This window comes from Lycorma delicatula, chromosome 1 (genome assembly GCF_047948215.1).
Source record: "Lycorma delicatula isolate Av1 chromosome 1, ASM4794821v1, whole genome shotgun sequence".
NCBI classification, from domain to species: Eukaryota; Metazoa; Arthropoda; class Insecta; order Hemiptera; family Fulgoridae; genus Lycorma; species Lycorma delicatula.
The window spans coordinates 50,916,363-50,943,890 of record NC_134455.1 but is presented as its reverse complement, the minus strand read 5'-3'; the positions used below and the strand labels follow the sequence as shown (position 1 = coordinate 50,943,890).

Here is a 27,528-nt window from a genome sequence, read left to right as displayed (position 1 = left end):
ATATTACCCAACATTTTGTAATACTAATCGTACTGCTTTCAACTTTTGGAAGTCCTACAATCCTGACTTACAATGGGGTGCAGGCCAAAAACAAGCATCTAGCATACTTTATTTGGGCAGTCATATTATCCAGAACTGACTGAAAGTGCTCTGATACTCTAGATTGAAATTAGTGAATTCATTTAAAGTACAACATTATACTTATTACTAAGGCCTTCCTCACCAGCTCTGTAATTAGTCTCTCTTGGCAGCAGTTACCAACTTTTAGAAACTAAGGCTCTGCTATAACTGATAAGATTAAAAGCACACAGACACTGTATATTATTACTGCACTGCCTAACTGCACACAATTTTGAATCATACTTTATGTAAAAGGCTCTTGTCCCAACTCTTATTAATTTATTTTTTTGAATAATTCACTACAATAAGTGTTAGGATGCAGCAGCATCCTAACATCCTGAGGGGATCTCCCCTCAATTACTATTCTGTATAGTGTGAGTATATTTGTCTGTGTTCCTAATTTATTTTTTGATAATAAATAATTTTTTTGATAACTGCACGGCGGTAGCCAGCCTCTTTTTGTGGTATTTTATTAAAAAACCATGTTACTCTCCTGTGAATTAAGAAATGGAATGATAACACAAACAGATTACATTGGAAAATGAGGCTGTCACTCCTAGGTGACTTAATCCAGGAACATAAAGTATAAAAAGGTGGTACTCATTCAGCTGTATATTGATCAAATGGTATTCACTCACAGCTACTTACTATCTATAGAACCAGCCACCACGTGGAGCTACTGCAATGCTCCCTTACTGATAATCCATAATTTGATGCTTTGTTTTAAGATATGCACATCACATTCAATTATTTAATACTACCAATGTGTTATGTAACTATGAAGAAATAATCACAAAACACTCCAGCTCCTAAATCTAATTAGTGCTATTACAGATTTTGATATTATAAACCTTATCCTAGTAAAAGGCTGTAAATGATATTTCTGTGGAAGATAACTGTTAATCCCACTTTCTGGTAATTTTTACTTTGTTAGTTAATTACAGATTTTGTTAATATTGTTAATAACAAAATTCTGTTTTTTTTTTGTTATTCTGAAAGCAAATCAAATGGTGAGGATCCTACACATCCTCCCATCACCTGGTGCTGTAAAGTTGCAAAACAAGACCCTGTTTTAGTCCAGCTTTAATGATTTTATGCTGCATTGCAATGCTATATTTAGATTTAAAATGTCAGACAATGATTATCACCCAAGTTTTTTGCCTAAAATTATTAAAAACGTCACATTAGGAGACAGTAGCTTTTTAAAAAATACAGAAATGTTTCCTTTTTTTTACCACAGAAAGGAACACAACGAATTACTACTACAAAATGAACTCTTAAAAATTCAAAGAAAAGTTTATTAGATATCTTTATCTTTTCTTTAGCCTTCAAACAGGACAACATGACTAGATTAAATGGAATGTTAATATCAAACCCTAGTTCGATAATATGAAATATAATATGAACCTGATAGACAGGACAATGTTTATTTTCTACCGGATTAATATTTTAAGGATTTTTTTGCAAAATAATTATGGTTTATTAATTTCATTATCTTGTGACTTCATTAATAAGGAAATAGATAGGTGATAGGTGTTGTTAATAAACATAAACACACTTTAAAGAAACAGTCTAATAATAAAACACAGTTATACTTAATACAATTCACAACTGCTAAATATTAAAAGGTCCACTTTAATACATTATTAAGGGTATATTAAGAATAATCAAGTACCACAAATAACAAATAGAAAGAAAGATATATAGGATAATCAGGTACGATAAATAACAATTAAAAATAAAGATATGTATACAAATATATTAAAATTAATAATAATCACTTGAGTTACACCAAAATACATAAAAAATTACAGCAATTTTGTAACAGAAAAAACAAACAATAAAAAAACTTGGCCAATAAAATAAAAATTCTTCAGCTTAAGCATGTTTTTTAACCATCACTAAATATGGTAATTTATTTCTAGTTCTCAGAAAAGTAATATTTAAATTATGCAAGTATAAAATTAATACTATGCATTAATTGATTAATGAATAACTGGTAGTAAATTATAAAGAATTTTCTGAAACACAAACTAACAAAACTGAAAACAATATAATTATTAAAATATTTTCAAAAGAAATTCTTAAACATAAACTACCTTTTGAGATTATGATAAAAGATGACTACAGTATCGAACCAATATCTCAGAAAAATGCAGTTAAAAATGGTATTCCTTGCAAAAGGAATCTTTATTTCATAAAAAAAGGTAAAAATGTGAAACACTGAGCATTGAAAAGAAAAAAAATTAGTTCATTTAAGTCACATGACAAAAACTGAAATTTTTTATAGGTCAGGTCAGCAGAAATAGACATGTTAAATATCGTGCACTGAGTAACCAATAATTATTTAAATCAGAAGAGCCAAATAGGCTGCTAATTTTTTATTCATTTTTTCTAAAAATACATAGAGTTTAGGTACCAAAAATATATTTAAAATATTTTTAAATATATAATATATTTATATTTAAATATATTTTAATTTATTTAAAATATATTTAATATATTTTAGTATATTTATTCTGTTTAGGTGGCAAAAAGGATGATGGTTCAATAAAACTGGCTTGTGATTTTTCAAAGATAATTTGATTATCAAATTAGAATCCGATAATTCACTATCTGAGCTGATCATACAACCAGTAGATGATTGAGTTTTGTGTTAGTTTTATAACAAAGGCGATAATTTTAGTTTGGAAGGCTGATACTAGTAATTACTAAATCTCCATCTAACCATGAGTGGTTTCAGTCTACTGTCAAAATGACTACATTACATTATCTAACAGAGGTGGAAACTTTGCAGTGAGAAGTATATTTTTATTATTTTATTTTGTAAACTGCATATAATAAAACTGAATGCACCATTACATTTAATTAATAAAGTAGCATTACTTGCTAATCATAGTAGTCTGAAAGTGATTTTAAAAAAGATGATGCTGGTATTGAAAATGACACAGTCTTTACATTCCCAAACAGTCACTTTTTAGTCAAGCAGTTTAGGGGATGTTGAATGTATGAAAATTAATTTTCAATTAAGTATTGTCAAATGTGATAATAAACCTACTGATATTAACATTACGTCAATTCAGAAGTCTAAAAAGTGTGATTATAATACTATTAATATTTTATGCAGCAGTAATTTTATTGTAGATTTCAGGCACTTATTCCAGCCTCATTTTAAAATAGGCACTATCTGAAGAACACGAAAATCAATATCCCGAACATTAAACACTGAAAAATGTTTACAATAATTCAACTTAGAAAGTTGATACAGTAGTTTTAATCACCAGATTTTTGCTCAGTGTAACTATTGTTTAATGAGAACATGCAAAAAAAAATCTGAGCAGTATTATGAAAAGTTATGAATCAGTAGGTAAAAATGCCACCCCCCTTCCAGCTGATTATTCTCAACTGGGATAATGAACATTTCCCTCATTTTTTGCAAACATCAACATGTAAGAGAATATTATTTTCTATACAAAAATATTCATTCAGTGTTGAAATATAAAAATAATGGTATTGTCATAGCTTTTTCAAGGCATTGTGATTTTACATGTCTGCCACTTAGTTTCATGAAGACATTACCAGGTGAACTGACACCATCGTACATGGACAGAGTTCCAATGAAAATAGCAAAAGTAAGACTGGTAGGGTTTATTAAGTACCTAAAAATCAGACAATTTACCAACTTTCAAATTTAAAAGCATTTAGTAAAGTAACCAAGAAATAATAACAATAATAATTATTATTATTATTTTGACAATGATAGGATTACCGAGGCAGTGTTGAGGAAGAGAACAAAGATCTGTGAATAAATTTTCTTTAAAGAAACCTTTAAATTTTTTCTCTCTGTTAAAATAAATAATTTATTGTTTAAAAGTGTCTCTTGTATCACTCACTTTCAATGCCTCACTTTTATGCTGGTTAATGAGCCTTTATTTTGATGACATCCAAGTATACAATTTTAAATGTTTTCATTAAAACATGCTCAAAGTTCACTTTTGCTTTTATACAATTATAATATTATTTTTCTATTACTGCATATTTTTTAATACCCACTGTTTCTGGAAGTATTAATAAATATAAATGATATATTTTCTTACTAATTATATACTTGTTTGACTTTTTGTATTAGAAAGAATATTAGTTAACTTTAAAAGACTAGTCATTTTTCTAATTCAGAAAATAATAAAATATAGCAATGGATTTCTAGGAAAAAAACAAAAAAAAATGTGGCCAAACTATGTGCTTTTGTTTCAACCTTATTATAATTGTAATATATTACATTTTTATTCAAACTAATAATGAAATTATAAGAATAAAGCTGCAAAGTAATTCTATTCTGAAATACATTAAATAAAGTAAAAAAAAAAGAAGAGTTAATGAAAAACAAAAATGTTAAACATTTTTACATTTTTGTCCAAAAAATTATTTTTGAATGTTATAAGATTAACATTTTGAAATGCTAGGCAGCTGCTTAATGTATGAGTAAATTTTGTTCATATTTAATACTATTTGATAATTGTAAAATTATATTAATCTAAGACTAAATATTCACAATGATAATAACTCCACTCTCTGTTTTTCAGTTTTATGTGAGCCAATCTTATGAAATGAGAATGGCCTCACTAGCCTGGATCTCAAAAGAATATACAAATTATTTGCATTTCCAAGATGATTTCGGTGATTAAAAGTTCAGTCAATGGTAACTACCTGCATTTGAGAAACCTTAATACTGACTAATGACTGATGTGAAACATTTAACTAGATTCTTTGCTGATGGTTAAAAGTTCTATTTTTAAAACCATTTACACAGAGAATTAAAATAATGTTGTTTTCATACTATAAATGTTTCACACATTGAAAATCACATAAAATATACATTAACTTTAATTTAATAATTTTAAATAACATTAATTTTGTAAAAAAACAAAAAGTAAGATGTGTAGCTGTATACATTCTCAAAAGGACAGGATGTTCATTTATTTCTATAACTTACAACTAGAGATAGTCATAATCTCTTTTCAATGTTTAGAAAAGAGTTGTCAGTATTTTCGGCCATGAATTACATTTACAATAGATGTTAAACCTTTTCATTTTAGATTACTCACTATTTATCCACATTTATCTCTTAATAATCTATAATTTTATCTAAACCTAGTATAAACATCTACTATAAACATCTGATACAAAAGTTATCTTCCAAATGGTAGATGACACTGAAAACTTACTGTGTTTACTTACAAAGCTTTAATGTATCAGTGAATATACATATAAAAATTACAATAACATTTTGATTTATTGCAATTTACTACAAAATATCGTAAATGAATATGAAGGTAACAATAATACCATTCATAAAAAAAATTACTTTTAATTAACAAAGTATAATATATGATAAACCCTAACTAACTGAAGACTTTCTAGATAGATTCATTCAGTTCTTATACAGTACATTAATAAAAAAAAAAAGTAGTAAAAGTTTTATTAATTAATTTATTTAAATGAGTAAACTAAAATCAGTTTCTAGATGCACTTTCCCAAATTTTATAACACAGTATTTTTCCTTTTAAAGCAAATCAATTCCCAATTTTCAGATGCCTGATAATACATTATGTGCTCAAATATTTAGTGTTCTATTATGGGCCTCTATAATATAAACAGTAAATACAACTGGTGCTGGTAAATAGATTCATCATGATTTATGGAATTAACTTCTTATCGCATTTTACTTTATGTCAGAGCAGAGTTTTAATTTCGCGGAATAATGTGACTCATCCAGTGCGTTTTCTTTACAAGTATTTTTTTTTTTTTTTACTTTTAAGACCATAATGGAACACTTTAGTTCATTTTTTTGGCAAGTTCTTTTCTTTTCTTGCTGATTTGTTATTTTTCAGCTTTTCTTTTTTGCCAGTAATTTCTAACGGTTTCAGATCTTCTTGCCCTTTCTTGTTCAGAGTACACCCGGCTTATTGTTTTCTTGGGTTTTGATAGGAATCTTGTTTCTTTATTTTTTAATTTCTCATAGTTTCCGGTTTTCGTTTTTAGGTTTTCACGGGTTATGTCTAATTCATCCATGTCTTTCTGTATTTCATATAACCAGTTCGGTCTGCTTTTCTTGTTCCAGAAAAGTTCGATTATCCATCTGATAAGTCTGGTCTCTTCCATTCTGAAAATATGTCCTAGAAAGGAAATTCTCTTCTTTCTAAATTTATTAGTTATCGGAATGATCGTTTTGTAAATCTCTTTGTTTGGAATAATTCTCTAAATCCCGTCTTTTTTCCTGTTTTTCCTGATGCATCATCGTAGAATCTGTCTTTCAATCTTTTCCAGTTTGTCGGTAAACCTTGTCTGGTACGGTCCAAATATGGTTTCGCATCTGTAAAGTATTTCTGGTTGGATAACTGAGTTATAATGTCTTTACTGAGTTATAAATTACAAGTATTTATATTATAAAAATTGCTATTATTATCTTTTCATAAATTTAAATAAAAATAAAATGTCAGTTTACGGAATTTCAGGCTGTTCAAGTCAATAATCACAAAATCGTTTAAAATTTCATGCATAAAGTGCAGTAACTCTTATATTAAGTTTTTCACGGGTCCTGTGTTAATATGAAGGCTGACTTTGACCAAAAATGGCAGTGTTCTTCTTGCCATGAACAGAAGAGTACTGAGTGGGAATCCACTTTTTTAGTTGACAATGTTACCTTGCAAGACATAATGAAAGAATTTCTAGCCATTAGGCAAGAACAAAAACAATGTAAGAAAGACTTTAATGACTCATATGATTTACTGTTAAAGAAAATTGATGATGCAACAAAGCATTGGAACAAGCTAAGCAAATTAAAGACTACTTAATAAAAACGGATGTTCTATAAACAGAAAACAAACATCTGAAAAAGAAAATTTCTGAACTGGAATTTAGAATTGAAGAGGCAGAACAATAGTCCTGTAAAAACTGTATTGAAATTCAAGGCATTCCAAGGAAGAAACAAGAAGACACTCATTGAAGATGTAAAGAAGGTTGAAAAAGCAATTGATTTTAATGTCTGTGATATGATAGTTAACTGTCACAGACTTAACCACAGGTGGAATGTTAAAGCTCCCAGGATAATAGTGAAGTTCAACAGGTTTATTGATAAGGAGGAATTTCTTGCAAAGAAACATATAAAGAACTTATCAACGCTAGATATGAACATGGTGGTTGATAATCAAGTTTTCATCAATGAATTGCTGAGCCTGACTCGGAAAAAAATATACTTTTTGGCCAGAGAAGCAAAAAAGAAAAAAAGGGTATGCATATCTGTGGAGGAAAGGTAGTAATATCTTCTTGCGGATTATTATATGTGGTTATTACATTATTATGAGGTTATTAGATCATAGCATGACTGGTTTTTCCATATCTGTTGGTAAGCCAAACACAGACCACGTCACACACTCAGTTGTAAATTACAGTGAACTAAACAGTGCCTTGTCAACTAATGACTGGTCTTCTGTTTATTCTCAATCTGACCCCTCTCTTGCTTTTCTTATCTTTTTATCTACTCTAAATAATCACATTTCCAAATGCACAACATTAAACAAGATCAGCAAAAATATAAATATCTTAAACCTTGGATAAATGTAATAAAATTTGAAAACGTTATTTACTTTCTAAAATAATTAAAACCAAAGATCCACAGAATAGAAAACTGAAAATGTACTTTAAATCATTCAAGCACGGTTTACAAGCTGGAATTAAAAATGGAAAAAACTATTTCTATCACAACACTTTTAAAAAATATCAAGGAAACACGAAAGCTGAATGGAAAGTAATTAATGAACTAACTGGACAGAAATGTAGAACAATGATAACTAATAAGTTATTAATTGAAAATGAAATTGTTACTGATAACCTTAAAATTACTAATCTTTTTTAATATTTATTTTATAAACGTAGCTGACAAGTTAAGACCACTTAATAAGGCACCTAACCATGATAACTACAAAAAATATTTTAATCATAAAAATGTAATTAACTCAATTTTTTTTTACAACCAGTTACAAGTTGTATTGCTGAAAAAATTGTTAAATCTTTAAAGAAAAATAAGTCACCAGGAATAGATACCATCAATTCTGATTTAATTAAAAAAGTGTTTATTAATATAAAAGAAGTTTTAACATACATTATTAATATAAGTCTTGAGACCGGCAAATATCCCAATGATCTAAAAAATGCTCTTGTTCTGTTGCATAAGAACGGCCCAAGACATGAATTATCTAATTTTACACCTATTTCTTAGTTTCAACTTTTCCAAAATTTGTGAAAAAAAAATTAAATTTCAACTCCTAAAATTTTTAAATAAAATAAACTTTTTTAGTAAAAATCAATTTGGATTTTTAGAACAGCGTAATACAGAGGATGCACTTCTTTGTTTTGTTTCTTCAGTTGTGAAAGGACTAAATGAAGGATGAAAAGTCATTGGTATTTTTCTTGATAGCATTTGATATGGTGGATCACAGTAAATTATTACAAATAATGCGGAATTGTAACATTAGAGGAGTGGCACATAGGTGGTTTAAAAGTTACTTATCAGGTAGGAAACGATTTTTTAAAGTAGAACAGATTAGTTACTGGGGTTTTGTTAAAACTGGGGTACCTCAAGGAACCATGTTAGGCCCCTTGTTTCTCATTTATATTAACAGCTGATGTGATGGAAGATTTAACGGGAAAATAATATCCTTTGCAGATGATACTGTATTATTTTATCACGGTGCATCTTGGTTAGAAAATAAAGATGCTATGGAAGATTTGCTCAAATTAAGGTTATGGTTCCCTAAACATGAAATGATTCGAAGCACTCAAAAAACAAATTACATTAATTTCTCTCTAAGAAAATCTCAAGACTCTTTTAACTCAGTTACTTATAGGTGTCTGCAATGTCTCGTTTCACGCAGTGCATGCCAAACATGTTCTCGCATACTTAGAGAATTTTCTACAAAATATTTGGGTATTCTCATAAATGAACAACTCTTCTGGAAACTCCACATAGCTTATGATGAAAAAGTAAAATAAAATCACAAGAATTTTTTACTTCCTAACATATCTCTGCCCTCAAGAGATCTATTTTTCTTTGATACAAAGTAGATTAGATTACGGATTAACTTGTTACAGAGTGGTTTATGACACAAACTTAATTCCTACTGCTAACATACAAAAAAAAATTATTCAAACAATTGCAAAAAAAACTCAAACTGAACGTTTGAGACAAATTTTTTTAATCTAAATATCTTCCCACTATAATAACTGTATGTATATAAAGTTTTAAATTTGTTTTTTACAAAAGAAGTGGTAGCAAACCAAAAGAAATTAATATATACCAACAACAGTTGAGGTCTAGGCATGACTTTCACATGCCAACATGAAATTTTACATTTAATAAATTTTACACATATTTTTTTCCAAGGATCTTTAATAAATTATCTGGATTTATAAAAAACTGTCTAAACATTAAATTATTTAAAAGAAATTTGAAAACTGGTTATCAACACTGTCCAGTGTAAAGAGTGTTTACCAGTATTTGTATTCTACAGTGTAAAGAGTGTTTACCAGTATTTGTATTCTAATGTTATGTACTTAATTTTGTATTTCTTTTAGAGTAGCTTTCATCTTTATTATTACTAGTTGCTATTATTATTAGGTTTTCTCAAATTATAGAATTCATGCTGGTAAATTCATTATTATTATTTTTTAAATATTTTTTATTTGTCTGCTCTGCTGTAAATTATTAATTACTAGTTTAATTTTTTTAACTCTAGTTTTAATTTAATAACGTTAGTTTTAATTCTCCATTAACTCAATTATTAATCTTTAAGTGTCATGGTAACCTTGACACAGGCAATGCCTAAATAAGGTACCTAATTATTTTAAACCATTTAAAGTTAATTTTAACTTTTTTAATGTACAATTTAATTTTAATTTTTGTTTTTTTATCATTTTTATTTTTATATATTAAGTGCCTAATAAAGTTTACTGTTTGTATAAAAATATTATGTAATGGTTGAAAGAATAAAAATGCTTTGATTTGATGACTACAGTTCAAGTAACTAAATATAAAGAAAACTCATTGAGGTGCACAATTAAAAAAAAAACAAATTTTTTCCTTAGTTTAATCATGTTCAAGTCAGTAATTTAAATTAATACTGTTTTTCTTATTTTAGTTCTATATTTATACTTATTTTTACGGTTTTTATACTATGTGTGAAAGTGACTCAGTCAATGATATCCAGAAATGTTATTCTAATATTACTATGTAGTCCAAAATAATATCCCTGACTTTTTCTCATGTAATATAATAATTACATAATTTGTCAATTCTAGATGATAACATTGCCACTAATAAGTTTACAGTACTAATTTTTTTATACCAATATTACATCAATTCATTTACAGAATAAAACTAACAACTTTTTCACTAACATAGTGGTTATTAGTTATTAAATAGAGGTTATAGTGATGTTATATTCCTATAACAAGTGAATAAATATTGTAATAAAGATTCATTATTTTATACCACCAATAATTAAAAAAATAAAATCATACAACACTAAAGTTCAGAACACGTAAAAATAAAGTTTTGGTAAACTTACATCCCATTTAAACCAAAGTTCTGCTGTTAGTGGAGTGCCTTTAGATTTATACCTTGGAACCTAAGTACTCTAAATGAATTTAAGTACAAACTGTTGGATAGTGTTTTTATACATAGTACTACAATGTTTACCTAATAATTATTTGCGCTTTTTGTTGTTTAATTATTTAAACAAATAATGACCAATTGCTTAAGAAAACAACTTATTTATGAACATAAAATGTATTTTTCTGCTTTAAAAGTTGAATTTCATTAAAGACAACCTTTTTAAAACATGTTACTAACATATCAGGTTTAAAGCAAAGACCTTTGAAGAGGATTGAAGAGGGAGAAGGGCTGATGAACAAAATCCAGAGTTGGCAGCTGTTGCCACATCAAAGAATAGTTCAGTTTTACTTTTACTAGTGAAGTGAATGAAACATGTGGTTGTTCACATGCTTATGAAAAACAATAAATTACATAAGAATTTAAAATAATTATATATGTATATACATAGATAAATATATCGTCGATTACGATAAACAATAGCATTTTTACTATGTCCAAATAGTGAATTTATTTAAAGTTTTTTAAACATGAAAGGTTTATATATAACTTTTTTTCGTAAATAATGAAATTTCTTAGCAACTAGTTTTATATTATGTGTATGTAATCACTTTTCAAAATATCAAATAATCATTAACAATTATATAACTGTGCAAAAATTAAAACAATGTATTTTTACTTAAAGTTATTTTTTCCTTCATTTTCATTTATTTCGGCAAATTTTCATTAAGGATGGATGAAGCTAATGCCAATGATCATTGTGAAGCTGACAATTGCTTAATATGTGAAAAATTGGTAACTGATTCTAGAGAAAATACACACTTAGGAGAAATAATCAAAATTAGAGAATTGCCTACTTTAAGACAGGCATCTGTAAAGGGAAATATTTTTTAATTAACCAACTTTTAAGGTTCCTTAGCTGCAAGGCAAAAAATATAATGCTAAAAATTAGTCTAACAATTTTTCTTGTAACTAACTTATATATTTTTTTTTTTTGCTTTTAAGATAAAATAATTATTCTACATTATTTTCCATACTTACTAAAAAAAAACAAAAAAAACACAAAGTCAATTAAACATCTATATACTCATTTTTTTGCAACACATTTTATTATAAACTAAAAAGCACAAATCTTTAATAGGTAAACTTTTTTCTAATGGGTCTTAGGAACATATTCCATATACTGTTGTTACAATCCATTCAGAAACCTGGATTCTGTAGACTTACAGCACTCCACTACGTAATAAATTCTCATTTATTATTCTAATTATATAAACAATTTATTATATAATACCTAAAATTTATTCACTAAAAATAAAATATCAAGATTTAATGCAATTAATTAGAAGTACTGACTTAGCTGGTGCTAATAGATAAAAGACCATGACCCCATACGACCGATGCAACGTCCTGAATAAGAAATAAAATAAATGCAAAATAGTTCCTTAAGAAAAGTATGATACATAACACTTAATTAATGTTATACCATAAGTATGTTTAACTTTTTATAATAAATTTTTAAGAAGATTTTATGCTTGCTAAATAAAAACTAATTATTATGACAGTCAGAAAAATAAATAATACTCATAAAATTAATGTAAATTCTGTTAGTAGAATTGTGAAATATGGCAAAAGTCTTAATAACACCAAATATATATATATATATATATATATATATATATATATATATATATATATATATATCCAAATTTCTGACATTACACATAAAAAGTCAGAAATTTTGATTTTTCACTTAATTGTATAATTAATGATATATAATTTAAGGTTTATATATATATATATATATAAACATTTTTATATGTAATGTCCAAGTTTTGATTATGGTAATTAAATCAAATGCAATTCATGTTGTGTATTTGATGTTCTACTTGGTCAGGGCTATATCAATAAAAGAAACGGATAAAATACAGTACATTCATAATAAAAATAAATTCTTGTTCACAGCATCAGTACCTTACAAGGTCTGTTCAGTAAATAACCAAACATTTTTAATTAGGTGCCAATGGAGATATTTAGTGACAAGCAGTTGGTAGATTTGTGTTCAGTATAACCTCTCTGTAACCAAATCCTCTTGGATTATTGATATCTCATTTAGTTTTCGTGTTATTGTTATTTGAATGCAAGGTGTTTAAGGTTAAGTAGCAATTTTTGTAATGTGTGATTTTTGGGAGGAACAATACAATGTAAAATTTTGCGTGAAACTGGGCAAAACATTCACAGAAACAGTTCAACTTTTAAAACAAGATAATGGAGATGATGCTCTGGGTTGTATGCAATGTTACGAATGGTTTTCATGATTTAAAAGTGGTTGTCAGTCAACTGAAGATGACCGTTGGCCAGGAAGGCCTTCGACTTCAACTGATGACACCCACGTTCAGAAAATCAACTATCTGGTGCATGCTAATTGCTGACTGACTGTCAGAGAACTTGCAAAAAAGGTTAGCATCTCAACTGAATCATACCATGATATTTTGACTGAAAAATTGAACATGCATAGAGTTACAGCAAAGTTTGTTCCTTGTTTTATGACAGAACAGCAGAAAGAACATCGACTGAACGTTTGTCTGCAACTTCTTGAACAAGCCAATGACAATGAAATATTCGTGCAAAGAATCATAACTGGAGACATAAGCTGGGTTTACAGAAACAACACTGAGACAAAAGTTCAATCATCACAATGATTTGGCAAAGGATCAAAGCGTCAAATTGGCACGTCAGTCTCGATCCAAAGTCAAAGTGATTATCACTGTTTTTTCGATTTTAATGGAATTTAGCATTTCAAATTCTTGCCTCAAGGTGTGAAAAAATGAACTGTTCATACTATCATGGCAGTTTACAATGGTTATGTGAAAAAATCCACAAAAAGAGATCAGAGTTGTGGTGAACCAACTGATCATTCCTTCATCATGACAATGGGCCTGCACATTCAGCTTTGTAAATTTAGCTTTTTTGTCCAAAAATTAGATGACTGTCCTTCCTCAGCCTCACTGCTTGTCAGACCTGGCTCCTTGCAATTTTTTCTTATTTTCGAAAGTAAAATCAGTGATGAAAGGGCGCCGTTTTGAGACTATTGATGACATTAAAGTAAATTTGTTACAGACCTTAGAGGCCATTTCAAATGAAGCTATCCAGGACTGCTTTGTGAAGTGGAAACATGGCTAGGAAAAATGTGTGAAGGGAGAAATGTTTGAAGGGGACAAGAACCAAATAATTTTTAAAATTAATAATAAAGATTAGAAAATAAAGTTTGGTTATTTTCTGAACAGAACACATATTACAAAACTTATAATGGAACAAAAAAAATACTTTTTCACTCGCTAAAGAAACACACAATCATCATAAATAGAAAAAAGGTTATGAATCATGCTTACAACTGCTCAAGAAGTCTCTTTTCATGACTGAAATAGTTCTTTCCTGATGACTTTCCCGTCTAAAGTAAACATATCGATATTTTTTTTTTTTTTATATGATATGTTTTTAATATAAAAATACTAAAAAAACACAGTTATATAAACATTTAATAAACTTCCAAGTGTTGACTTTTGGGATTATCCTGCATCATCAGTTTGTGATTAATATTATGATTATATGAAAATTGATAAATAAAATTTTTATTAATAGAACTACATTTTTTACATTAATAAAATTAAATAAATTTTTAATAGTTTTTTCATACAATTATAATATTAATCACCAATTGACGATGTGGGATAATCATGAAAGTTAACTTTTTAAAATTTATTAAATGTTTATATAATTGGATTTGGCGTTTTTCTTTACTATATCAGATCAATTAGCACAGTGGTAACTATGATAATAAAATATTTGAATTTTCAGAAAATAATGAATAATTTTATCTTTGCTATTGCTACAGACAGGTCTACATTAACAGGATATCCGGACACTCTTCAGCTACAGGTGAATCTCTACCACTCTGTCAATATTATTTTTCTCTGGACACTCTTGACTGTTTTAACTCCATATGACCTTAATAACTGATAATATGAAGTGAAAAATGTTTACTCACTTTCTACTTTATGAAGACGATTTATCACCATTTAAAAAAAAAATTAAATATATTTATTTCCATTTGTATTAATCCTTAATTAATAGAGAATGTTCAATAATCTCTAAGAAATAAAAATCATCAATGTTTTTCATGTTATCACACAAAATGTAACTGAGAAATAAACATTTGGAAGAATTAAATTTAAGGATACTGTTTGTTAAAAACAATACAAACTAAAGTACTGTTCTTTTCATATTATTTTATTAAAAACTTAATTAACAAGAAAGAAACTATGTAATTAAACAAATTGCGATTTTTAATGTGATACTTTGCATATGCAGTCTCTAAAAAACTATTTAAATTATATGTTAAATATTAAAATTACATTTTTGTTATCTTCACTGATTAAACATTTTTTTGGGTTTTATTCCAACTCTGGTAGTAGTAAATTTTAAAATGCTGAAAGGTAAATATCATTTTCTCCAAAACATTCAGTAAGTCACACAATACTAAACTACAATTTACGTAATAATGAAATAAACAACAAAAACTCTTCTACATGAGCATTTTTTTAAAATGGATTACATTAAAATTAATTTAAACATAAGACTATTGTAAATTAAAATATGTTTCACAGTTAATATTACAAAAATTTGTCTAATTTTTTTAAAACTTGCTTTATACTTTTTACTTATACTTTAATCAAATAATTTTATCATACATCACTTGAGTTTAATTAGTAGGTTAATTTGGATTTCAAAAGTACCAAGTTTTTGTCATTTTTTAATTTCATACGGCTATTGGGTTTGTCATCTGCAACCCAAAAAACCTGACTTAGCCATTTTGCAATTTTTTACACCCTCACCCTAATTTACCTTCAGTACAGGGGGAGGTTTGTAAAAGTAATGGTGGAATATTGTACTGTCACTCGACCTTAGTAACTGTGCAAAATTTCATCAACAGGCAATGTCAGGAAGTATGTTAAATTATTTCACCTGCACCATTAATCTATCCCCGTACAAGAAAATGTTGGCAAAAGTAATGGTGGAATATTGTATTGCCACCCGACCTTGGTAACTATGCAAAATTTTATCAATAGCCAATGTCAAAAAGTGTGTTAAATCAAGGATGCAAGATTTGAGGAGAAAACGAAACAACAAACATTGTGAGTTAAAGAAAAGCAAGTAAAAAAATAATAATTTGGAAATTTGCCAGATACTAATGTTTCTTATAAACTTTTGATTTCAAAATATTTAATTCAAAATTAACAGGTACAAGAATTTTTAGGTCTAAGATATAGAAATAAAATAATTCCTTACTTTTTCTTAATATCAAGAGTATAAAACAGTGTGCGGCCTCAGAGAATTGAAATAAAGAGTTTTTCCCAGTTCATTGCGAGTAAGATCAGCTGTAAAAATAAGTAAAAGAGCGAACAATGATAACATTTACACATGCAAAGCTACAACTACAAAAAAATTAAACAAAAAAAAAAAAACTTGTGTTAAAAAATAATAAATGTGCATAACTAATCATGCATTAATTTGCCATATATTATAAGTACAGTGCTACTACACTATTTCATGCACAAAATATTAGAAAAAAAAAATTTACAAATCTTATGCATTACTTATACAGCGTATACTATCAAACACATTCAAAAACATAAAAATAAGTGAATAAAATAATTTTTTGTAAAGTAGTAATATTTAATTACAATATGTAATCACAAATTTCTTAAATGTAATTTAATTCAAAAAATGAACATTACTAAAAAAATACCTCAAAGTTAATGCTAACGGCCTGATATACATCTTAATTTCATTATAATGAACACTATGACAGGACGAACTAAACTATTTATAGTAATAATTAAGATTACACATATCAATTATGTGATACAAGATAATATTTCAGTAATGAATTTAACTAAAATAAATCAGATAAGACTAAGTAATTGTGGCTAGGTAGGTAAGAATGTAAATTTTAAAACTGCATCTTTCTTACATTTCTTTACTAGTAATCTTTTTACTAGTAATCTTTTACTGAAAATGTTAAAGTAAACTCTTCACTGATTAATGATTTCATTAAATTTTACTTCTATGGTTAAAAAATTTATTCCTTTAATCAGAATAATAAAAAAAGAGTTCATGTAACATAATCATGAAATTGCTCTATTTTTGAGCAACGGGAGATAAAGTGGCCAAATTTTCTGCTCTAAAAGTCAAACAATGATACACTAAAACTCTACAGACATAAATTCAGCAAAAGAAGAAAGTTTATAAGAAATCTTGGCGAATAATTTGAAAATCTAAGGCAAAAGGGCACACTTTTTTTGCCATAAATTTACTTTATTATAAAGGCAATAACAAAACAACACTTCAAGGAAAAAAAATTGTAGACTTTAATTTTAAGAAAATTGATATATTAGTATTTAAAAAAATCCATTTTTATTGAAAACTAAACAAAAACAAAATTCTGAAAATCTTGTGTTATAAATAAGTAAAAAATTCTTTTTACTAAACTGAATTTAATTTTTTATGTCTTTCAGTGCATTAATTGATAAGAGTGCTACTTATGTATAATATTAGTGGTCATGTTCAGTTTCAAAACATGCCATAGGGTAACTTTTGTAACCATTGTTGTAATAGTCTTGTACTGAACCCATGTCAATTAGGTTAAAGTTCAATATAAAAGTGTGATGAGTAAAAAGTGATATTAGTGATTTTGATGTAAAAGTTGTACATATATGTATATAATATATATATATATATACACATGAGGTCTGTAAATAAAGTAACGAGACTAGTTTTTTTTGGCAGCCAAAGTGACAACACTGTAACATTACTAGTAAACATATGGTTATATGAACAGCTGATTTATATAAAGTATTAATATTTGTAGTCTATTTTTGCCATGTGAGGCATACACAAATTTTTCGTGAAACAAATTTTTATTGTTTGTTGAAACTAATTATGAGCAATGTTGTACAATCAAGTTTTGTGTTAAACTAGGTGAGGATCATACAGAAACTTTTTCAAAATTGAAAAGGGCGTATGGATGTGATGCTATGTCATGAGTCCAAGTTTTTGGGTAGTTTAAAGCATTTTCAGATGGCCAGGAATCATTTGCAGATGATCTATACTCTGGACGACCAATATAGTCAAAAAAAGACAACAATGTTGAGCGAATCAGATACTTGATATGGTACGACCAGCGATTAACTGTCAGAATGATTGCAGAACAACTGAATTTAACCTTTTCAGATCATTTAGTCTTGGAACTGGTTATATAGGCATCTGTTTTTAAACACTGTTACAAAATCATTTTATATGGCTTCTAAGTCAGTTATTATGTTTTATATTCACAAAAGGATCAGTTTTATTACACAATTTGAACAACGTTTATACGATGTAAAATGTTTTATTTAGACTAGAAAGAATATGACCATTTTTTTCTCAGAAATGTGCTTGTGTGTGTGTGTGACTTGTGTACTATAATTGCTATGACGATTATGGATTTATTTTTTATTTATTATTTACAAAAATAGCTTATCTTAGTAGCAACATATCGATGTATTGAAACACATAATAAATTATGATGTACGTCACACAATAAAAGGAATTTGTGGTCATAAATACGTCACTTTTACTTGATCTTTTCTGACAAATGATAACGGTAAACAAGTAACACATAACGATTCATAATGAATAACATTATACAGTAAAAATTGTTTTTTGTCAATCTGAATAGCCCTTTTCAGTAATGGGGATTTTTATAAAACGTAGTTTTCTGAATCTACTTTCACTTAGTAACATATGTTACTAATCTGTGATTTAAGATACGGGTTTTTCATCATATTTTGACCAATTTTCAACCGATTTGCTTGGAAGTATTATTTTTAAAATCAGCAAACTATGTTTAATAAACACAAAGCAAAAAAAAAAATTGACTAATAAAAAATGCAATAGAAAGCGCAAAAAAAATTCTGCAATTAAATTATCGTAATTTTTGTACTGTTTCAAATTTTTTTTTTGTTACAGGCATAAAAAATATCCAATCGTAACGTGTTTTTTTTTGTCAGAATCTGTTAAATCTCTTTAATTTCAAAAAATTTAATTTTCTGAAATTTTTTTCACACGAGGGTAGCATAAGAATATCAAGGGAGGCAATCAGATACCAACGTATTTTCACGGAGCACTAATCAAGCGCGGATCATTGTGATGGGAGAAGGTTAAACCATACCGCAGTCCATCAAATTTTGACAAACAAATTGGACATGGAAAAAGGTTTGCGCAAAATTGGTCCTAAAACACCTCACTGTTGCCTAAAACACCTCACTGTTGAACAGAAAAACAACAGGATGGAAGCATGCTGAAATCTTCTAAGGCGAATTGAAACTGATCCTGATTTTCTAAAAAATGTTGTTAATGGCGATGAATCTTGGATATTTAAGTACAACTCAGAAACAAAATGCCAGAGCAAGGAGTGGTACAATTCAAATTCCAAAAATGAGCAAATCAGAAATCAAAACCACGCTTATTTGTTTCTTCGGTAGTAATGGGATTGTCCGTAAGGAATTTTTACCTGCAGGACAGACTGTAAATCAATATGCTTACCAAGAAATTCTTGAAAGACTGTGGAAACAAGTTGCCTGCGTGAGACCAGCCATTAAACACAACTGGATGCTGCATCATGACAATGCACCTTGTCACACTGCACTCTTAATTAACAAGTTTTTGTACAAAATACTCAACCACCTTATTTACCTAACTGAGTCCCTGCGACTTTTTCCTGTTCCTGACTTTAAAAAACACTTCAAGAAAAACATTTTGGAACAGGAGAAAACATTAAAAAAAAATGTACCGACCATCTGAAGGATATTCTGGTTTTTGAGTTCGAACACTGCTATGAAGAGTGGGAAAACTGTTTGAAGCGTTGCATGGCTTCCCAAGGGTACTATTTCGAAGGGGGTAGAATACATGTATAACTGGATTGTAAATAAAAAGTTTTTCTTAACCAGTCTCACTACTTTATTTACAGACCTTGTGTGTATATATATATATATATATATATATATATCCTTAAAATTACTATTAATGATTTGGAACACCTTACACAAAAAATGCTGTGTACATTAACATGAGAACTATACAGATATATTTTTCATCCATGGGTAAAAATGATATCATCAATGATTTCCTAACTAAATTTTTTGAAATTTACAGGAAGAAATAGCTATTTATAGATATTAACAGAAAACCGAGTGAAACAGGGCATTTACAGAAAATTTAGAAGAGGAAAATAATTGTAAAGAAAAAATATTGACTATGGCCCATCAGCAAAATCCTTAAAAAATATATATGAGGCTTACCTGCATATTTGCAAATTCTGCAAATAAGCATATAGAAAACATTAAATAATGAAGTCTTCATCTGTATAATATTCAGGTTGTAGAACATTTTGAAATATGTGATTAAGATCAGGGAATCAATTATTATATAAATGATTATTGAAAAATAACGCATTAGCCATGCAAATACTCTTCACCAACAAAGCTACATTTAGACTATCATATGGCTATTTAAACTATACATATAGTTAGTTTAAACTATATATATATGTAGTTTAGTCTACATATAGCTAGTTAAAGCTATTTAAACTATCATATTTGTACTGACAGTAATCCTTTTGCAACCTCTGGATCCAACTTCTGTCATTTTTCAATTAACAAGTGGTGTACTAAAATAGGAAAAGTTGAATGTTGTGATCAGACCTTATGTACTCAATTGTCAACTCCTGGGGATTGCGTACAAAAATTTTCTTCAAAATGAGCTTCAGGTTTTAGAAGATGTCTCTATGATAATGAGAACACACACATCCAGCAAGACGGAGAATCAACTCATTTGATAGCTGCATATTTCAGTACCTCAATGAAATATTTCCAAATAAATGGATTGATCGAAGATCACAAGCATGGTCACCCAAAATACCCAATTTGAATCCTTTAGATTTCTTTACATAGGGACAAGTGAAGGAATTAATGATCATTATGCTCAAAATTCAACAGTGAAAATGAACTTTTACACGGAATCATGTTTGCAGTCTAGGAATTTTGGAGAGGCCACATCCATAAAATGTTGTGCTGAAATGTGCATCGACACTAGAGGTGGACATTTTGAGCAGCTAATGTAATATTGAATACTGTCATATTCAGAAAATATTTAACATTATTTTCCAAACAAAAGAATAGTTCCAAAAAGAAGGAACATGCAGAGGAAAATGATCAACAGATCAACATTCTGGTAGGCTGTTAAAAAGCTGATATACTGCTGTAACTGAAAAGTCTGGAAGAATCATAAATATGGCTTCACTAGATTAGACAGTTCAATCATTTTCTGTGATTTCTCTTTCCCAAACAACAGGTGAATCCAGATCAAACACACGTGGTTCATTAAACATGTGAATTTTCAGGATAAACAAGCAATATACAGAAAAGGCTTTCAGTAACTTCTAGATATTTCTCAATTTTAAAATGCCATTAAAAGTTTTGATTTGAGAAGTGAATGAACATTATGAAAAAAAGTATTAGTAGAACTAAATGCTGTAATAAAAAAATGTCCAGAAATATTTTGAATATGAAAAGAAAATGCTGGGTAAAGAGCTGGGATAGTTTACTATCATTGATCAAATTTTGCTAGAAGTTAAACCAAATACTTTATTCTAATTTGAACAACCAAAGGTTGAATACTTCATTATTAATAAAGATTTTTATTTACGAGGTCTGTTCAGAAAATAACTGAACATTTTTAATTAGACGCCAACACAGATATGTGATGTATGGTTGGCAGCATTGTGTTCCGCATAACCTTCTCTGTAACTACATATTCTTGGATTGTTGATATCTCATTTAGTTTTTGTGTTAGTGTTATTTGAGTGCAACATATTTAAGTTTAGTAGAGATTTTTATAATGAGTGGTTTTCGGGCACAATGATACAATGTAAAATTTTGCGAGAAACTGGGAAAAACTTTCAGAGTTTAACTTTTGAGACAAGCTAATGAAGATGATGCTTTGGGACGTATGCATTGTTAAGAATGGTTTTCATGATTTAAAAGTGATTGTCAGTCAATTGAAGATGACCCTTGATCAAGAAGGCCTTCGACTTCAACTGGTGACACCCATGTTGAGAAAATCAATGATCTAGTTTGTGCAAATCGTCGATTGACTCTCAGAGAACTTGCAAATGGGTTAGCATCTCAATTGAATCATGCCATGACATTTTGACTGAAAAACTGAGCATGCATCGAGTTGCAGCAAAGTTTGTTCCTTGTTTGATGACCGAACAGCAGAAAGAACATCAAGTTGACATTTATTGGCAACTTCTTGAACAAGCTAATGACGATGAAACATTCAGACAAAGGATCATAACAGAAGACAAAAGCTGGTATACAGCTATGACACAGAGACCAAATTTCATTCATCATAATGGATTGGCAAAGGATCTTCACACCCCAAGAAAGCACGTCGATCCAATATCAAAATGATAGTCTGTACTTTATTCGATTTTAATGTAACTGTGCGTTTTGAATTCTTGCTTCAAGGTGAACAGTGAACTTGTTGCATACTATCAAGGCATTTTACAACAGTTACATGAAAAAGAGACTGTAAAAAAGAGACCAGAGTTGTGGCAAGACAACTCATGGTTCCTTCACCAAGACAATGCACCTGCACACTCAGGTTTGTCAATTTGCAGTTTCATGCCAAAAATCAGATGACTGTCCTCCCTCAGCATCTGAACTCGCCAGACCTGGCTCCTTGTGATTTTTCCTTATTTACAAAATTAAAATCAGTGATGAAAGGATGTTGCTTCGAGACTATTGATGACATTAAAGTAAATTTGAGACGAATCTTAAAGGCAATTTCAAATGAAGCTATCTAGGACTGCTTTGCAAAGTGGAAAAACAGCTGGGAATAGTTTTTGAATAGGGAGGGGAGTACTTTGAAGGGGACAAGGAACAATAATCTGAAAATTAATAATAAAAATTTAAAAAAATAAAGTTCAGTTATTTTCTGAACAGACCTCATATTAAATCTATCACAAACTTTTTCATAAAGTTACACTATCTACTAACTAAAATTTTTTATAGTTTTCTTCAGCAAATAAAAAAGAGAAATAGTAATTTAATATTTATTATAATACAGAGTTAACATTAAACTGAATTACATAATCTGCCATTCTACATGCTAAACTAAATAAAGCTTTATTAAGTATAAACTATTAATTACTGTGTTTCAATAAGTAATTAAAAAATTCTGACGGTTAAAATGAATCAATTATCAGAACTACTAAACTATTTGCAACAATAAATCAAAAAAGAAATAATACCTTCTTCATCAAATGTTGCCAGAGTAAGTTTACTGAGTTTATTTCCAAGAAATGCTTGTGGAAGGTCTCTCCTAGTAAGTGGCATGTGTGTTTCTGCATAAAAAGAATCAATAATTGAAACATACTCTTGCGTTGTACAATCAGAAACATTATTAGTAGCAAGTATTAAATGCCAATAATTCATCTCAGCACATCTGACAGGGCAACTGGCTGATATGCTGGTAGCTCCAGTTTAGGTTACAGGACTGAGGATGATGTTCTTTTTTACCATTCAATTTTAAAATACATACAAAGAATCTTTTTTAATGTACTACACTTAAACAGATACTCCTATTTGCACTTTTCTTCTTTAGGTGCTGAATTTTTTATAATGTATTGTGTTGTCACAATTTTTAACAACTTCACTCTATATACCATAGTTTAACATATTGAGGGAGCCACAGAATTTATACTAACTAGATCAAATATATAAATAACTATAAAAACAAGACCTATAAGTAGTCAACTGAAAAACTATACAAGGTTATACTATCAAATTATCAAAGAAAAAAAAATTATTTAACACTAAGGGCAACTGCTCACGATAAAAAGAACACTTTATGTGTTGCTAACAACATATTATATTAATCAAACTAAAAATATGTATAATTTAAATGTAAATACCCTGTTTAAATAGAATACATAAAAATATGATAATGTACGCATTATTTTTTTCTCATGAAATAATATAAATTTTACTAAATTACTTTGTCAAAAAGTTTCACTATTAACATGTAGAGGCCTATGGGTGTATACATCCATGTGTCATCAAATCCTACAGATGTAACTTACATTTCATTACATTACTCCTCATCTAACTAAAACTAACCATATATACTATGTCTGCTAAGTTTTTTAATAAGAATATACAAGGTATGGCTATCAAATAACGAGACTAATGCTGTAAAATATTTTAATTTAAATTTATACTCTGTTATTATCCCCTTCAATATACATCCCTCCTCTACCCTTACAACACTTCATGTGAATTTTCTATTGTTCGAAACAGTGCTGGAAGTCTTCTTCTGTGAGCTATTTCATGACACTTGCTGCTTTTTCTTTCACAGCTTCAATGGTGTGAAATCTTGTTCTTTTTAATGCAGATTTGACCTTGGGGATCAGATAAAAGACACATATGCCAGGTCATGCGAATAAGGCATATAGTCTTACACTGGGATATTACACTTGGCTAGAAACATCTTGACAGACAAGGTAGTGTGAGCCAGTGAGTTGTCCTGATGAAGAACCCATTACTTATTCATTCACAATTCAGGTTGTTTTTTTCATTTTTTTTTCATGGAGTTGAGCAAGGACCTCAAGATAGTAATGTTGATTAATAGTTTGACCTTCAGGAACTCAGTGAAGGTACACAATCCCATGAATATTAAAAAAAAACAAGACTCGAGCGAACATCATCTTCAACGTCTTCTCGGCCATCTTGGAAATGCTTAAACCACTTAAAAACCTGCACACATGATAAACATTCGTTGCCATATACTTTTTTTAATAAAAAATCAGTTTCAGTAGCGGTTTTTCCTAATTTCATATGAAATTTCACAACAATTCTTTGCTCTAATAAAACACTTATCATTTTTTTTCGGCAAAACTAAAAAACAGATGTTATCCAAAGAAAGGCCATGACCAGACTAATATGTCTACAGAAACTGGAGTGCCAACAATTGAAACAGAAGGCTTCACACTACACAACTGGTGAATTTGGTACATGCACAGTTCTTTTGTAGCAGCATTAGTCTAGTTATTTAATAGCCACACCTCATACAGTTCCTAATTCGCACTTTTTATACCTGAAACAGTACGATGTAGTGAACCTTGATACTTTTCATTATCTTTACCAACCACCAGCTGAGCTTATTTGCAATATGTTTATATAGTCACATATGAATATATGGACAAAAATGTATGTTATTTCTAAAACACATATTCGTGTAACATTTTAGTTGTTATATTAGCCAAATAGTGTTTATTTTTAGTGAATATTGTATTTTTATTTTATTTCTCATTATAACAAAATAATGATAATGATCACAGATTATCATACAACTTTGTTCGAATTTTAAGTTGGATTATGTATGTAATGTACTATTGTTTTTGCAATTTGCTGACGAGATATATTTCTAAAAACAAAATCAGAAACATAATAATGTGAAAGTGAAACAATTGAGACTTTATATCATCAGAAAAAATTAGCATTCCACTCTCTGTTCAATAAATGGTTCCTGTAGAGCTTGATGAGCTTTGTAACTTTCTTTTTTTTTTTGTAATTATATTTTGTATGTATGTATGTTTATGTGAAAAGCCTGCACTGTGACTATTGGTCTGAAGAACCGACCACTGGCTACAAAATTTTCAGTAGTTATCATGTAACATCAAATGTTACATAAAAGCTGTTTCCGTATATTTAGGATGCTTTATTTAAATGATACTCCTTGTGGATTTAGTACAATGAATCTAGCTATGATACTTGTACTTCGCACAATATCACATTGGTTTGTACCTCTCCATTCTATCCCACATGGGATTCTGTACTTGCATTAAAATAAGCCAGAAAAATATTTCATCAAACTATATGTTGTGGGTAATCTAAAGTTGGCTACACATGCAGTGCTGAAATTTTTACAGCCTCGCATCAGAATTTTGGTAAAATTCTGTCAAAGACCTATTATTTTTTGCAGTAGTTATTTTCAGCAAGGCCAAATGATTTATACAATTTAATTTTACACTATTGCAAGTGTTTATGTTGATTGTGCAAAAATTAAACATCAGGTATAGGGATTATAATGAAAAAAAATCTGGCTTGCTAAAAGATTTGGCTAATCTCAATCTGAGGAAAACAGAAAGAAACTGATGAAGGGAACACGTTTTTAGTCTGAAAAGGAAAAGTTACATGCCATCCATACGTACCATCAATGAAACATACAATGATAACAATATATATATATATATATATATAGCAATATGATTAAAAAAAGGAATGAACTAGGCTGTCAAGCCAGATGCACCTGATTAAAACAAGAGCAGAATTAGTCTTGACAATGGTAAACAGTTTCTCTTAACTATTATCCATTTCATAGAAAAATCAGCAAAATTCTAGGTTTTTCCATATGATTGTAAGAATTGTACTGAGTGCTAAAATGATATTTAAAATTGAATATCCCAAATAAAAGTGGTCAATTGGTCTCATTAATTTCCAATTTGGTAAAACAGAATGTAGATCGTGCAGGTATAGAGCTTAACCACAGTCAGCCTCTTTCATCTTCAAGTGTAAACTAACTATCAACAAGCCACTTTCTCAAAAAAGTTACTATTCACAAGAAACAATGTAAAGAGATGCAAGGTTTGCTTCGAGAAAGGAAAGACTGAAGACAAAAAGTAAGGAAGTTAATAGATGCAACTGCAAATCTTAAGACACCACTAAGTGAACTTAAGGAACTGTGTTTACTTCATAGAATTCTAAATAAAACTGAATATCAAAAAAATTATGAAAATTTAGTGTAATATAAATATTATTCAGTAAAACCATTAGCTTGTAGGATAAAGAATGTATCTTATACGGTTAGTCCATAGCAATATTATATTGTTAAGTTATAGGGAGAAAAAAAAAAACTATTTTAACATTTTATGGGCTGACAGTGTAATAGTATGTTTTAAGATAGAGTGTTTACATAACCAAATAAAATGCCCTAGGACTCAATGTGTTAATAAAATAATGTACATCCCAACGTAAAGTTGACTTACCGTCACTATCAGTAGCAGCTTCAGATGGTCTATCAACATCATCTGAACCAGATGCAGTGTTCCCTTTTTGTTTTAATTCATCAACAAAACCTGTGATTAAAGCATCCATCATCACTGCCTGCAAGAATTAAAAATATAAGAAAATATACTATAATGTTTTTACTAAAATGACAATTTTATATAAAAGTTAATAGTTGCATGCAAAGTAGTTATGATAACATAACTTTTTTAAAGACAATTTATTTAAATATTAGGCAAGCAGCCAGGTAAATAAAAAGAAATCACTTTGTGAGCAATTCTTTAAATTAGTCTTGTAAATACAGTAAGTATTTCTAACAAATCTGTTCATAGAAAAAAAATACTTGTTCTTCATGTAATGTTTTTTTTATTTAGTATATTCTACGATTTGAATCAATGAAAAAACTAAAAGATTCATATGTGGGAAAATGGCGAAAGTCAAACAAACATAAATATAAGAAAAAAACACATGGATGAGTAATTCTGGCTAAGACTTATTAAAAAAATTTTT

The 27,528-nt window shown here is 28.7% G+C and overlaps 1 protein-coding gene across 10 annotated transcripts in view; it reads right to left on the bottom strand.

The window, feature by feature from the left end:
• Positions 1–1,684: 1,684 nt before the first annotated feature.
• The window catches only part of Bili (FERM domain-containing protein 8 Bili), a 104,706-nt gene continuing 78,862 nt past the window's right edge, over positions 1,685–27,528 (bottom strand). For 6 of the 10 annotated variants that reach the window (XR_012754805.1, XR_012754812.1, XR_012754799.1 and 3 more), the window contains 5 exons: positions 27,000–27,117; positions 23,205–23,297; positions 16,139–16,227; positions 12,146–12,199; positions 1,685–6,493 (listed from right to left, as the gene is read on the bottom strand). Coding sequence is in view for 3 of the 10 variants with exons in the window: in XM_075354584.1 (XP_075210699.1) it covers positions 16,151–16,227; positions 23,205–23,297; positions 27,000–27,117 (288 nt within the window). In the remaining 7 variants the exon portion in view is untranslated. Of the gene's footprint in view, positions 6,494–12,145; positions 12,200–15,134; positions 16,228–23,204; positions 23,298–26,999; positions 27,118–27,528 lie in introns of those variants that run through there. The other 4 variants (XR_012754818.1, XM_075354602.1, XM_075354584.1 and 1 more) reach the window with 4 other exon arrangements.